The sequence below is a fragment of the Momordica charantia genome (assembly GCF_013281855.1).
Source record: "Momordica charantia cultivar OHB3-1 chromosome 7 unlocalized genomic scaffold, Mcharantia_2.0 BLBB01000007.1, whole genome shotgun sequence".
Taxonomy (NCBI): domain Eukaryota; kingdom Viridiplantae; phylum Streptophyta; class Magnoliopsida; order Cucurbitales; family Cucurbitaceae; genus Momordica; species Momordica charantia.
Window position 1 is genome coordinate 10,326,599 of NW_028275165.1, and position 15,277 is coordinate 10,341,875.

General features: G+C 41.3%; 3 protein-coding genes across 3 annotated transcripts; 2 read left to right on the plus strand and 1 right to left on the minus strand.

Moving 5' to 3' along the window:
• The first annotated feature begins 2,280 nt into the window (after window positions 1-2,280).
• LOC148210320 (uncharacterized) lies at window positions 2,281-3,117 on the plus strand. Its single transcript, XM_088126288.1, has 2 exons — window positions 2,281-2,413; window positions 2,486-3,117. The coding sequence occupies exons 1-2, from the start codon at window positions 2,281-2,283 to the stop codon at window positions 3,115-3,117; spliced, it is 765 nt and encodes a 254-aa protein (XP_087982414.1).
• Window positions 3,118-5,348: 2,231 nt separating this feature from the next.
• LOC148210321 (uncharacterized) lies at window positions 5,349-5,876 on the plus strand. Its single transcript, XM_088126289.1, has one exon. The coding sequence runs from the start codon at window positions 5,364-5,366 to the stop codon at window positions 5,874-5,876; it is 513 nt and encodes a 170-aa protein (XP_087982415.1). The 5' UTR covers window positions 5,349-5,363.
• Window positions 5,877-12,183: 6,307 nt separating this feature from the next.
• Window positions 12,184-14,055, minus strand: PSI-P (photosystem I P subunit). The gene is made up of 6 exons (XM_088126213.1): window positions 13,681-14,055; window positions 13,434-13,537; window positions 13,255-13,341; window positions 13,045-13,107; window positions 12,540-12,577; window positions 12,184-12,441 (listed from the first exon to the last, which is right to left on the minus strand). The coding sequence occupies exons 1-6, from the start codon at window positions 13,844-13,846 to the stop codon at window positions 12,378-12,380; spliced, it is 522 nt and encodes a 173-aa protein (XP_087982339.1). The 5' UTR covers window positions 13,847-14,055; the 3' UTR covers window positions 12,184-12,377.
• Window positions 14,056-15,277: the final 1,222 nt, after the last annotated feature.

Consider the following 15,277-nt stretch of genomic DNA (forward strand, 5'->3'; position numbering starts at 1 on the left):
GGTCGGGGGTCGATACGCCAATATTGGATAAAGATGAACGTCGAGGTCTCGGGTATAAATGGTCAGGGGTCGATGCGAGGAGTCTTTCGAAAGGAGAACTATTGGGGCCTTGGGTATAAATGGTCAAGGGCCAATAGATTGTAAGACATCGAGGCCTCGGGTATAAATGGTCGAGGGTCGATGCAGAGTTCAAGGCCTCGGGTATAAATGGTCGAGGGCTGATGCTGCAGGGTCGGGGCTCTGGGTATAAATGGTCAGGGGCCGACTCTATTTGAAGGAGATAGCTGTGGAAGGGTATGATAACTGAGATAAGCTTAGAGGTACTGGTAATATTAGGGAGACTAGAGCTTGGATGTTAACATGTTTCCTGGTTGTGGTTCTCACTAATATGTTACGAAATGCGTATATGTTTAAATGCATAATGTATTGAAAAGCATGATTACGAATGTTTCTTGATATAGTTGAGCATGACGTGTGTGTGTGTTGGTGAGGGCTACTTACGGAGTATATTTTATATACTCACCCCCCCTCTATAATGATTGTTTCAGGTGAAGGACTCGTGGGTGACCATGGTGATGGGACAGAGGAGACATGACGAGTGAGGACCATAGGCTGCTTAGTTACTCCTGTTTAGTTTAAGTCATTTGTTAAAGCCTTATGTTATGGCCAGTAAACGGTTTATTTGTATTGGAATAATTGAGAGATTTTTCCCTTGTTGTTAGTTTCACTTCGGGATAGGGGCCTATTTGAGTTTTATTCCATTTATTTAGATTCATATAGATTGAGAAATAAACTTGGCTCGTGAAGTGGTTCACGAATGTTGTTGAATGTTATTCTATGAGATTGATTTATCGCTAAATTGATGAGGATTGGAACTTGATTTTATATATTTGTTGCATAAGAAGTTGGCAGGATGTAGTTGGGGTTAAATTTTATTAGTTGGGTAGTTAATGTGACCTAGGGTTGTGCGGGAAATTCTGGGTCGTTACAATTGGTATCAGAGCCAGGTTGTTCCTGTAGACTGTCCTAGAATCTAGGTCGTAAGTGTACGGTCCTTGTGAGTCTCCTCGTCATCACCAGGTACGTTTCCGAGTTCTGCATGTTCGATCATGAATGTCTTACATTGCTTATGATTGAGATATTATTATTGACTGATACTAGATAGGTCGATGTGTTTCTTTGATTCATTATGTAGACTTTGCTTGAATTTTGCACTTGTGTTGTGCCCCGGTTAGTGTGTTAATGACCTTGGTGCTCTGTTCTCTATTCCTTTAGACAATGGCTTTTCGACGGAACACGAGAGCTCACAACTACGAGGATCCGAACCCTAGGGGTGAGGAAGCAGCGGATCCAAATGTTCCCCCGCCAGTTCCTGGAGGGGTAGCACCCCCGGTCCCGCAGGCAGCACCTCAGGGAGTTCCCCAGGTGGCGTTACTAGCTGAGGCATTGCAAGTATTGCTGGATAATGCGAATGGAGCCGGTGGGGCTCAGGCGCAGCAGCCTCGCCGGGCACAGATTCAACAAGAGAAGGTCCAGTTTATCAGGGATTTCAATCGCTTCGGACCACCCGTTTTCAACGGGGTGAGTGAGAGGTCTACTGCGGTCGAGGAATGGGTCAGGGAGTTGGAAGCCCTTTATGTGTATTTGGGATGCTCCGACGAATTCAAGGTCCTAGGAGCAGTGTTTATGCTTCGGGGAGAAGCAGTAAACTGGTGGGAGTCGGTGGCGGCAGCGGAGGATCACGCCAACGCACCCGTCACATGGGCGAGGTTTAAGGACCTACCCTATGAGTACTATTTCCCCGTGACTGTCAGGAACGAAAAACGGGCAGAGTTTCTTCGTCTCACTCAAGAAAGCCTAACTGTGGCCCAATACGAGAGGAAGTTCACTGAGCTGTCCTGTTTTGGAATGCAATATATTCATACTGAACAATTAAAGATTGATAAGTTCATTGACGGTTTGCGTAGGGAGATCAAAGGGCTACTTGTTCTCAAAGAGCCAACTACTTATGCAGCAGCAGTCAGGTGTGCGTTGGTTATGGACAAATGTCTTGAGGAGCCTCAGTCTCAACAGGTGATGGGCTCTAGCTCGGGGGTCAAGAGGAAATTTGCATCGTTCTCCTCCAGTCAACCCTCGAGGGGATACCGGCAGCTTGTGCAAAGGCAGACTGTTTCTCCGGTGTGCCCCTCTTGTAAGAGGAGCCATGCTGGACCGTGTTGGGCAGGAAAGAGAATATGTTACAGGTGTCAGAAGGAATGACATTTTGCAAGGGAGTGTCCGATGACCGGCTCGAATACCCAAGCTTTAGGCCAGAGGATCCCTGCGACGACGGCAACTCAAGGTGGAACCCATATGGCGCGCGTCTTCGCTCTTACTAGGGGGGATGTTGAGCATGCCGAGGCAGTGGTCACAGGTACCTACTCTTTGCGAGTCTTGAGCTGTGTGTATATGCTTGTGTTTTATTGCATGCGTGTTACTTTTGCAGGGACTGTTTTAGTACTCAGTATGCCTGCTTACGCTTTATTTGACTCGGGGTCTAGTCATTCTTTCATTGCTTCTACCTTTGTTCGGCATGCGGACCTAGAGCTGGAATCGTTAGGCTTTTTGTTGTCGGTATCCACTCCGTCAGGATCTGTGTTGGTCACTAGTCAAGTGGTGAAAGGAGGCCAGCTCTCTTTCGATGGTCAGACCGTGGAGGTGAAGTTAATTCAACTGGATATGCAGGATTTCGATGTGATACTAGGCATGGATTGGTTAGCTGCTAACCGGGCTAATATCGTTTGCTCGAAGAAGGAAGTTAGCTTTCGCTTGCCCTTCGGACAAAACTTTACCTTTAAAGGAGTCAAGGCCGGGGTCCCGAGGGTGGTGTCGGCATTGAAGGCCAGCCATCTTCTCCAGCGTGGTGCCTGGGCCTATTTGGCTAGCGTTGTGGATGCAAGGAAGGTTGTGTCGAGCATTGAGGCGGTTCGTGTAGTTAATGAGTTCACTGACGTGTTCCCTAAGGACCTCCTCGGCTTGCCTCCGTCCCGCGAAGTGGACTTTTGTATAGAGTTGCTGCCAGGGACGGCTCCCATCTCGAAAGCACCCTATCGAATGGCTCCGGCAGAGTTGAAATAGCTGAAGCTACAGTTGGAAGAATTACTCAACAAAGGTTTCATCCGCCCAAGCGTATCCCCTTGGGGTGCGCCCATGCTTTTTGTTAAGAAGAAAGACGGTTCAATGCGACTTTGTATAGATTACAGGGAACTAAACAAAGTTACGGTTAAGAATAAGTATCCCCTACCACGCATTGATGACCTTTTTGATCAGCTTCAGGGGGCGAAGGTGTTCTCAAAGATAGACTTGCGTTCGGGGTACCACCAGTTAAGGCTAAAGGAGGCTGACATCTCGAAGACAGCGTTCAGAACAAGGTATGGGCACTATGAGTTTGTTGTGATGTCTTTTGGACTCACAAATGCTCCGGCAGCCTTTATGGATCTAATGAATCGGGTCTTTAAGGAGTATTTAGATTCTTTTGTCATTGTGTTCATCAATGACATCCTGATATACTCCAAGACTGAGCAGTGTCACGAGGAACATCTCATACAGGTTTTGACTGCATTACGGGGAAATAAGTTGTATGCAAAGTTTTCGAAGTGTGAGTTCTGGCTGAACAAAGTGGCTTTCCTAGGACACATAGTCACCAGGGAGGGTATTGCAGTAGACCCTGCCAAAGTGGAGGCTGTTAGCAATTGGCCAAGACCTAGTTCCGTTACAGAGATTCGTAGTTTCCTCGGCTTGGCTGGTTATTACAGAAAGTTCATCCAGAATTTCTCTCGGATAGCGGCACCGTTGACGCAGTTGGCTCGTAAGCATGCCACCTTCACTTGGAGCAGCGAGTGTGAGGAGACTTTCCAAGAACTGAAGAAGCGTTTGGTGTCTGCTCTGGTGTTAACTATCCCCGACGGGACGGGAGGTTTGGTGGTTTACAGCGACGCCTCACGAAAGGGCTTGGGATGTGTGCTGATGCAAGATGGGAAAGTTATAGCTTATGCTTCTCGGCAATTGAAGGCGCATGAGCTTAACTATCCCACTCATGATTTAGAACTAGCAGCAGTGGTCGTCGCCTTAAAGTTGTGGAGGCACTACCTTTACGGAGAGAGAATTCAGGTCTTCATGGATCATCAGAGTTTGAAGTACATTTTCACTCAGAAGGAGCTTAACTTGAGACAGAGGCGGTGGTTAAAGTCGGTGAAGGACTATGATTGTGAGATTAGTTACCAACCGGGTAAAGCAAACGTGGTGGCTGATGCTCTTAGTAGAAGGACGGCAAGTGTGGCATCTCTGGTTGCGATTTGCAGTCCAATGCACAGCGAGTTGGAACGCTTGGAGGTAGAGCTGACGGTGGATGATGTCTCCGCGCTGTTGGCTCGACTCTCGGTGGAACCCAGTCTGAGGCAGAGGATCATTGTTGCCCAAAAGGAAGACCCTAGCTTGGCCAAAGGCTTTAGTATGGTGAGCCATGGGGATTTCACTCTCTCGGGTGAGGCAGCTTTGCTTTTTCGCGGAAGGTTGTGTGTGCCAAAAGATTATTCTTTGAGGAAGGACTTAGTGGGAGAGGCATACAATACTCCCTACTCGATCCATCCAGGAAGTACCAAAATGTACCAAGACCTCAAGAAACATTACTGGTGGCATAACATGAAGAGGGAAATAGCTCAGTTTGTTAGCAAGTGTTTGACTTGCCAACAGGTAAAGGCTTCAAGACAGAGACCTGCTGGATTGCTGCAACCTTTGAGCATACCAGTCTGGAAGTGGGACGATGTGGCTATGGACTTCATTACAGGACTTCCAAGGACGGTTAAGGGATTCACTGTGATTTGGGTAGTTGTAGATCGTTTAACCAAGTCTGTTCAATTTATTCCCGGCAAGGCCACGTATACAGTAGAAAAATGGGCGGAACTGTATTTACAGGAAATTGTCAGGCTACATGGTATACCGGTATCCATAGTGTCCGATCGAGACCCGTGTTTCACCTCGACTTTTTGGCGGAGTCTACACAAGTCCCTGGGCACTAAGTTGGACTTTAGCACGGCGTTTCACCCCCAAACCGATGGTCAGACGGAGCGTGTGAACCAGGTTTTGGAGGACATGCTCAGAGCTTGCATGTTAGACTTTGGTGGTAGTTGGGACAGGTACCTCTACCTAATAGAGTTCGCTTATAATAACAGTTTTCAGGCCACGATTGGGATGGCCCAAACCGAGGCACTGTATGGGAAGGAGTGTCGGTCTTCGGTTAATTGGGATGAAGTCGGAGAAAGAGTTCTCTTGGGACCAGATTTGGTGCAGCGACTAACAGTGCCATTCAAAAGATCAGGGGAAGGATGCAAGTCGCACAGAGCCGTCAAAAGAGTTATGCGGACGTCAGGCGTAGGGAGCTCGAGTTTGTGGTAGGTGAACGGGTGTTTCTTCGTGTGGCACCCGTAAAGGGGATTTTACGATTTGGGAAGAAGGGCAAGCTCAGCGCAAGGTTCATTGGGCCTTTTGAAATTTTGGAACGGATCGGCCCAGTCGCGTATAGGTTGGCCTTGCCACCATCGTTGGCAGCGGTTCACAATGTGTTTCGCGTGTCTATGCTGAGGAAGTATATTCATGACCCTTCGCACGTCTTGGACCCCGAACCATTGCAACTGGATGAGTCCTTGTGCTACGAAGAGGTACCCGTCAAAGTTTTGGCAAGAGAAACCAAGTTGTTGAGGAACCGGACGATTCACTTGGTTAAGGTTTTATGGAGAAACCACCAAGTGGAAGAAGCTACTTGGGAGCGGGAGGACGATATCAAGGCGAGGTACCCTGAACTGCTAGAACAGTCAACTTTCGGGGACGAAAGTTTTTGAAGGAGGGAAGTCTGTAACGCCCCGAGTCCCTCAGGTTAGTTGGTCTCGAAACAGGAGATTTTTCATTTAATATTAAATTGATTGTTAATTATGTTTATCTATATTTATCGGGCTCTAAAAATCCAATTAAATTAATATTTACCAAACTTTGTATGTTGGGTCTTGTTTTAAGGGAATGGACTCCTTCTTCTTTGGGCTTGGATGATTGGGCTTTCATTGAAGAAAAATTTGTTTTAAAACAAAACAAAAGGAAAGAATAAAAATATATATATATATATAAACAAAATAGAGAAAACCTATTTTTTTTCTTCTTCTTTCTTCAACCCAGCCGCCCCCCCTCCAGCCACCTCCACCTTTCTCCCTCTTGTTCTCCGGCGAGAAACCGAGCAGCCGCACCTTCCTCGACCAGATCTGCAGCAGCAAACGGCGGTGCAGCATCGTTACGGCGGCGCGGCTGTTTCTGCACCATCCTGCGGCGCTCCTCGCGGCGGTGTGAGACGAACGACGTTCCTCCACGGCGGCGCAGACGCACAGGTCAGCTTCACGGCGGCCCCGACGACCTGCTGCTACAGCCTCAACCCCGGCAACATGCGCAACTCCCGACGACTGTCTCCGGCGAACAGCAGCTCCGGCGACTCGTTCTTTTTGCAATCCCGACGCGAACAGTAGCAGATTCGCGACGATATCTTCGTTCTGATACATTTTGGCATTGACCGACACCCACACGGACCTTGATTTGCGTTACCCATCGCTTTTAGACATTAGGACGGCAAGCCTAAGGTCTTTTGAACTCAGATTGGGAGCCCGAACCCCCTCGACGTCGACCCACTCCTAACCCAAGTTGTTTTAGTGTGAGTTAGTAGGTAACGACTGTACCTAAACTCGGTTTCGTTTATAACTAAATGTTTCTGATGGGCTACTAACCTCGAGATCGTGCTCTTATTGTAGTAGGAAGTGTTGAACAAGCTTAGGAGCTTTAGGACATTTGTTTGTAAGTAGCACGGGGGCGGGTGTGTGCGTTGATGTGTGTTAATAGAAATTGTTCTTGCTGATTTTACATTATAAACATGTTTCTCTTATTATTTTAATTGTTGGACAGGTTTGTGAGGTCGATGCTGTTATTGTAACTTGCGGTTATTTTATATATTGGATATGTATATGACTGGTGTTCATGTTTGTTGTCTGCAACTTTAGGAACTTACTGATATTGTATGGTTGGTTGGAAGTGATTAGGATTTGTTATGTTGTGAAAAGCATGTTATGTGAAGAATGTCATAGGGTTGTTTGTTGAAGCTTTGTGTGCGCTATGCTGCGAGCAGGTTGGTTGTTGTCAAACTTTGTGTCATTGAGACCCGTGATGCATTGAAATCTTACTAGTGGTTGTGTTGTTGTTGGGCTTTGTGGTGGTTGGTGTTATTAGGGAAGTAGTACTGAAATTCTGGTTGGAGGCTAGAAATGATATGTGGAGTTATGAAAGTTACGAAGTGAATGGGTGAGTGTCAGGGTCTCGGGTATAAATGGTCGAGGGCTAATACGTCACTAATTGGGTATCGAGGCCTCGAGTATAAATGGTCGGGGGTCGATACGCCAATATTGGATAAAGATGAGCGTCGAGGTCTCGGGTATAAATGGTCAGGGGTCGATGCGAGGAGTCTTTCGAAAGGAGAACTATTGGGGCCTTGGGTATAAATGGTCAAGGGCCAATAGATTGTAAGACATCGAGGCCTCGGGTATAAATGGTCGAGGGTCGATGCAGAGTTCAAGACCTCGGGTATAAATGGTCGAGGGCCGATGCTGCAGGGTCGGGGCTCTGGGTATAAATGGTCAGGGGCCGACTCTATTTGAAGGAGATAGCTGTGGAAGGGTATGATAATTGAGATAAGCTTAGAGGTACTGGTAATATTAGGGAGACTAGAGCTTGGATGTTAACATGTTTCCTGGTTGTGGTTCTCACTAATATGTTACGAAATGCGTATATGTTTAAATGCATAATGTATTGAAAAGCATGATTACGAATGTTTCTTGATATAGTTGAGCATTATATACTCACCCCCCCCCCCCCCCTCTATAATGATTGTTTCAGGTGAAGGACTCGTGGGTGACCATGGTGATGGGACGGAGGAGACATGACGAGTGAGGACCATAGGCTGCTTAGTTACTCCTGTTTAGTTTAAGTCATTTGTTAAGGCCTTATGTTATGGCCAGTAAACGGTTTATTTGTATTTGAATAATTGAGAGATTTTTCCCTTGTTGTTAGTTTCACTTCGGGATAGGGGCCTATTTGAGTTTTATTCCATTTATTTAGATTCATATAGATTGAGAAATAAACTTGGCTCGTGAAGTGGTTCACGAATGTTGTTGAATGTTATTCTATGAGATTGATTTATCGCTAAATTGATGAGGATTGGAACTTGATTTTATATGTTTGTTGCATAGGAAGTTGGCAGGAGGTAGTCGGGGTTAAATTTTATTAGTTGGGTAGTTAATGTGACCTAGAGGTGTGCGAGAAATTCTGGGTCGTTACAGTAGATATGGCGTAACCTTCCTTTTGCATCTTTTTTTTCGTTGAAGAAATTTCAGATCTTTCATCGAAGATCATTAGGCTTTTGAACTCAATATGAGTTGTAAAATCATAGCTTGCTTTTGCCAAAAGTTTGTATGCTTTAGGGTCGAATCCATCCTTTGTTCGTTTCTCAGGTAAGACCATCTTTATCTGGTCGTCCTCGGGAGTTTTGGACCCCTTGCTTTATTATCTTTATTAGAGACATGGTGAAATTCTCCTTCAACATTTCTCAGGTAATCGCTTTTGTAACATATACACACTGCATATATCAATAGATACGCGTATAATTACTAGTGAATTGATGGTGAGTTGTGGTCTGCACTTCATTTATGAGGTCAATGTCAGTATTTACAGTGGTCTGTGTCACACTTCCTTTTATGAGTTAATGGTGAATTGTGGTCTACACTAGAGTCGCATTTCTATTTATTGGGTAAATGTCAGTATCTATAGTAGTTTGCACTTACATTTCTTGGGTCAATGTCGGTATCTACAATGGTCAGCATTGGGTGTCGCACTTCCATTTCAAGTTCAATGTCAATATCTATAGTGATCTACACTAGTGTTGCATTTTCAGTTTTTGATAAATGTTGGTATCTACAGAGGCAATCCCTATAATGTCATCCACAACTAACTTGTTCCTATGATTTGTGTGCACAATCATGACCTATAATAAAGAACTTGAGGGGAAAAGAGGAGGAAAGTAACTTCAGGGGGCTAAGTTACAAACTCCAACAAGAAATGGGAGAGGGAGAGAGAAGCAAATAGAAAAACTAAGATTAAGAGAAAAGCAAACAAAAAGAAAATTAAATAAGACTAAACACAGTCTATGCTCAAGCTAAGGGTAATAGATATCAGGAAACTTTTGCAATCATGACAAGGCCTACTGTGTAGGGAGCTACAAATACTAAAACAGATTTACATGCTTTCACATCATTGTCTCAAACATCTTAAAAGTCATGGTCTGAGTGATTTGTTTTGGTCTCAACTACCATCATATAGAATTGCGATTAGTATTGAATTAACTATTGCCGAGGGGAGAGCTTGGAAGGATGAGACTTAATCCATCGTTGTAGCAAAGAGCTTGTAAGAATGAGATCAAATCATCCACCTTGAGCACTATTTGATACAATTGGTGGTTCAATTGGTCGTTGTAGAGGAGGAAGCTACGGGAGATCACCTTGAGACTAAAATTGAAATGGTGGAGATATAAAATCAAATCAATTAAATTCCTTAAATATGGGAAACAATTTATGTTTGGTGGTTTCAAATGAGAAAGGACAAAAATAGATTTAAGGGCAATGTTGGAAAATCATCAAATTTTTAAATATCCTAAAATGTAGTTTAGCTATTTGTGCAAAATGTGATACTATCGCTCATTTTTAAAACGGGTGTCAAATTTTATCCCCCTCACCTAAACTATCCAAAAAAATGTATTATATAAGCTAATTAAAGTCTGATCCAAATGGCCGATCCAACTTTGATCAATTGAGTTAGGCTAATATAGTTAGGCCATGAACTTAAGTTTTAGTGGCTCGGTTGTCCCAAGCGCGACCCAAAGAATGTTTGAGCCCTTAGAACCTGGGCCGTTGGCTCTTTTAATTTGGTCGTGCTAGCCTGACCCATCTCAACAATGAGACTGAGATTTGGGTTTGAAGTGTATTTAGTACTTCAAGTTTCAAAGCGATACTTTAATCCCTAATGTTTGGAAAATAGTTTTAAATGGTTCTTGAGTTCATTTGATCAATACTTGATTAACTCAATAAATGATATGGCAGTTAAGTAGATTGTACCGTCCTAACATGGCAAAATATATCAATTTAATATTGTTTTTTTATTCGACATGAGGTGACCTGTTTCTCCTCCCGTTCATCTCCTCTTTTTTCCACCTCTTCCTTACTCTCCTCCGACCAACCTTGCCGACACCACCACCACTGGCCATCACTCTTCGTCAGTCGTAGTCACTGTGGTATTCTCTTCTCTTTGATTTCGTTCTTCTCTATTGTCGCTAATCCATAGGAACGAAGAACGAAGGAAGGATCTTCACTCATTCTCAGATTTGGAATGATGACATTCTTAGATCTAGAACAAATGTTCTAGATCCGTCCGGAGCGTTCTGGATCTCCTTCATTCCAAATTAAATCTCATGTCTAGAACGAAGGAGATCTGCCTACACGAAGGAGACTCTTCATTCCATATCTACCCTAAACGAAGGACTTCATTCCAAATAGATTTGGAATGGAGGGTATCCTTCATTATAGGTTAAGGAATAATGAAGGACGAGCTGCAACATGATTCTATGTAGTCTGCCACTACCCTTGTGGTAGGGTTGTTGAATTGACGTCCTGGCGAGGTCATGGAGGGCATTGGCAGCGGTTTCGTTCATCTACACCACGTCGTGCCATATTTCATTTCTCGTACATAGCATTAGTGACGACGACAACTAGTGCGAGGAGGAAAATGGTAGCGGAAAAGGTCATGGGAGGGAGGGAGAATGAAAATGAGAAGGAGATTAGGCGAGGAGAAAGATGTCACCTCATATCCAAAATCACCCCACGTACATATATCCATGTTAGCAAGATACAACCAACAATTCATTGTCACGTCATGTTTTCCATTAGTCATAAATAACGGTAAAAAATGAACTCACCAACTATTAAGAAAAATTTTCCAAATCGCAAGGACTAAACTGTCTATTTTAAAATTGTAGGGACTGACACTAAATAAAAAAAATAATAAAAAAAAGTGGGAGAATTATTTTTTTTTCTTGACAATTTACCCAACTCTTCAATTTTTAATTTCAATTATGTCATTAGTGTATATTTTTTCATTTGATTCTTCAATTATATAATTTATCTGTATTTTATAATAGAAGTTGAAACAATTGAGAATCCATTTTGGGCCTATTTATCATTTATATTCTTTTCAAATTTCGAACCTAACTGAATTGAGATAATCTGTGGTTTATTTTTTTCATTACTTTATTTAAAATTAAAAGTAGTAATTATGTTATTGAATGAAAATGAATCAATGTCCCTCAAATTGAAAAGAATTAAAAAATTAAAAAATTAATGTAAAAAACGTATGCCTTTTTTTTTAATGGGCTAAAATGTTAAAAATAACTTTTAAAACAAAACATAAAATCGTTATGAAATAAATCCTTAAATTTAGAAACATGTTAAAGTACATCACAAGTGCATTGTACATAAAAATTTTATAATATTGTTAAAAATTAAATGTAACATGCTCTAAAAAAATAATAAATAATAAATCTAACATAATAACTTTGAACATTCTATTTTTTAACAAAAGAGAAAAGAAAAAAAAAGTTAGCAAACACAAATTTGGTTCTTTTTCTCATATACAAAAATTTATGAGAAACCATAAACTATTGCTCGATACATATTTGGAAGATCAGTACAAATTTAAATAGTTCAGCATATGTTCCTCTTTTTGTTAGAATCTCCTCCTACTTATTCATGATCCAACATTTTCTACTTAAAACAATATAACAAACATTATTATTTTTTATTAAAAAGAATAGAAATAGAAATAAGAAACAATAAAAAGAGAGAGATAAAAAGAGAGGGATCGGTAATCCTCTCTTTTTATTGACGAACATCAGTTTAACTCAATAGTTAAAATACTTCATTCTTTCCTTCGATGTCGGAGGTTTGATCCACAATTGTTGTATTAAAAAAAATTGATTTTTAATTTTTTTTTAATATCCCGGCCAACTTGACAAAGTAAAATCAAAGGCATTAAGTACATTTGGAATTGAGTTAGGCTAGAAATAACAAAATATAAATGGGGAAAATTAAAAAGGTGGAGGGATAAGAAGTTACATTTTCAAGCCAATAATAAAGATTTCCTTGAAAAGAAGACCATATTTTAAACTCATCATATTAGCCACATTATTGCATTATAAATCCCTTGCTTTTTTAGCTGCTGCTGCCCCCTATTATCTCACTGTAAGTTTCCTTTAGTTTCTTCACAAAAGCTTCCCTACAAAACATCATAAATAAATAATATATAGAGAACGCAAAATAAATTAAAAAAAAAAAGAACTTTGTTGTTTGAATCTAAACCATGTTAGAACTCACCTGTCTGGTTTGAAAACCACATGCTTGTATGCAAACCACTGCAGAAGGATTTCATTACCACACACAAATTTTAATTAGCCAACAATATTATTCATTGAAGCACGTCGGAAGCTAAAATTATATATAAAATGCCTTTTGATTTATGTTGTTGGTTTCAATTTCACACTTAAAAAGGTTTAATTTTTTTTCTTTTTGATAATTAGGAGTCAGAGTTTTGTTCTCCTATATCCAGAGGCACTTGCGTCCATGCCAAGGCCCAGCCGGAGAAACATCCAATGATTTTGGTATGAAGTTTAACCGAAGATTTGAAGTTGATACCTCTATCACTATGATCAAAAGATCCCAACTTCTTGCTCACTAGGTTGCCCCGGGCAAGAACTTTTAGAATATTTAAGACAAATTGCAATCAAATACATAGGTCGGGGAAAATTGAAACCGAATACATAAATCTGAGCCAAAATTGAAATCAAATGGAATAGTTCTTGAGAGACTAAATGAGACTTACCCCAGTGTAGCCGATGCCTACAAGCTCGAGCAGCCCAGGCACTAGAGGAAGCCTATCAATTGCCTGTTTAGCGAAAAAAAAAAAAAAAAAACCCACAAAATTTGACCATTCTTTAGATCATGAAAGTTATATCATCCATTAATTAATTTGATTTTTGGAGGATAAAAAGAAAGCAAAAAAAAAAAAGCAAAAAAGAAAAAAGTGGCTCACTGAGACGACGCCAGCGGAAGCCCAAACTCCGACAAAACCGGCCACTGCAAGTGAACTTACTGCATACTTATCTTCGACCTTATCCCACTGAAACAAAATCAAACCAGAATATAAACACAACTCAACCAAAAATAAAAAATAAATAAAACTTTTTTTTTTAAATTATGTTTTTAGCGTACAGCTTCTTGAGCTTTCTTGATAAATTCCGGCAGCTCGGCCGTGGCCACTTCTGCTGACGCTTCTCCGGTCGCCATGGCCATGACATTGCGGGCTATCTTTCGACCTGAAAAGAGGGTAAATTGTTAAGGAATAGGGATAAAAGATTAAATTTACGGTAACTCATTTGTGTGAGTTTTTAAATTTAGCCCGGATCTGATGCAAGCCAATTAAGACTTTACTAATAATGTGCACGATAATGATTCTCACAGTAGGCAGTGGACTTCCAAGGGCGGATCTGCGACGGTGGGGGCGGCGGTGGGAGAGTGGGGAGCGGGACGTGTGACGTCGGCGTAGCGGATTGGCGGGGGGCCTTGGAGTCGAGGAGGGTGGAGGAGGAAGACAGAGCAAATGTGGAGGAGGAAGAAGACGCCATTGCCACTCAAATTTCACAGCTTCCTCTAGCTAGGAAAGGAAATGAAGATATAACTATTATTTTTGGTTTTTGGTTTTGTAGATTAAGTTTTTTTTTGAGTAATTTTCAAGTTTTTTTTGTTGGGGGATTTTGATAATTTAGAAATGGGGGAATGTGGAGATGGAGTTGGTTGCAAAGTTTGGAGATGGAGAACCACTCATTTCTCTATCAATTTGGATAGTGAGTAATGGGAGTGGATTGAAATGGATAGGGATTTTAAGGTGTTTGATTGGATAAAAGGCTTTTAGGTTGGACATGGCTCACTGATTCTGCCCAATAATAATCACCCTACTATCTTCAATAAATATCTTCTCTCCTTTCTTTCTTCTTTCTTCTTTTTCTTGTTTTAAAAAATACTCAGATATTTATGGACTCTTTTATCTTCTATTGATCCTATTAAATTTTTAAGACAAAAATTTAGAAAAAGAGATTTTTTTTATACTTTTTAAAAACTAATTATTTTTTGTTGTAAAAGGATTTTTTTTTTGGCTCCATTACACGGAGGTTTTTTTTCCCTTATTTTCATTTATTATTTTTTCTATTTTTAAAAATAAAACTAAAGATGTTTAGTACTTAATGACACGTCCCGTCCCAAAACACCTACCGACCACAGATCCCGATTAGCTACGAAATTAATCGTCAACTTTCTTTCTTAACTCTAACCTGAACTTTGACTAATAAATTCTGAATGAATGCACAATAAACCAATAATATCAACAGAACAACTATACTAGGAGGTTACCCAGCCGAAGATTGCTTCAAGTTAAGCACGCGCTTAACTTTAGAGTTCTTACGATTGAGTTACCGAAAAGGAAGATGCACCTTGTTAGTATAGGTAGTGACTATCATTTCTTTTAAGTCTTTTTTGGCAATTCTTCTATGATCTCAAGATCCCTCTCGCATTCAGATGTGATATCGGTTCATTTATGTATCATTCCTCTCTACTCGGGCATCATATGCCTGCTTGTTTCCACATTATATTGGGAGAGGTCCGCTCTGATACCATTCTGTAACGCCCCAGGCCCAGGATTCGAACTAGGATTTGGAATCCGGATTTGGCCCTAATCGCCCCGGCATTCCCTTGCATCCCCTGCGACCTGGTTGCGCCACCATCTTAGTTCTGACCTACTTACGATTGAGTTACCGAAAAAAAAGTTGCACCTCCTTAGTATAGGTAGTGACTATAGTGACTATCATTTCTTTTAAAGTCTTTCTTGGTCATTCTTCCATGATCTCAAGATCCCTCTCATTCGGACGTGGTATCGGTTCATTCATGTACTTCTCCTCTCTACTCAAGCGTCATACTAAAAAAAAAAGTAAATAAAAAAAACCAAAATTTGTTTTTTTATTGATTATACAAGTGTTATTAAGTTAACTTTTATAAATATGATA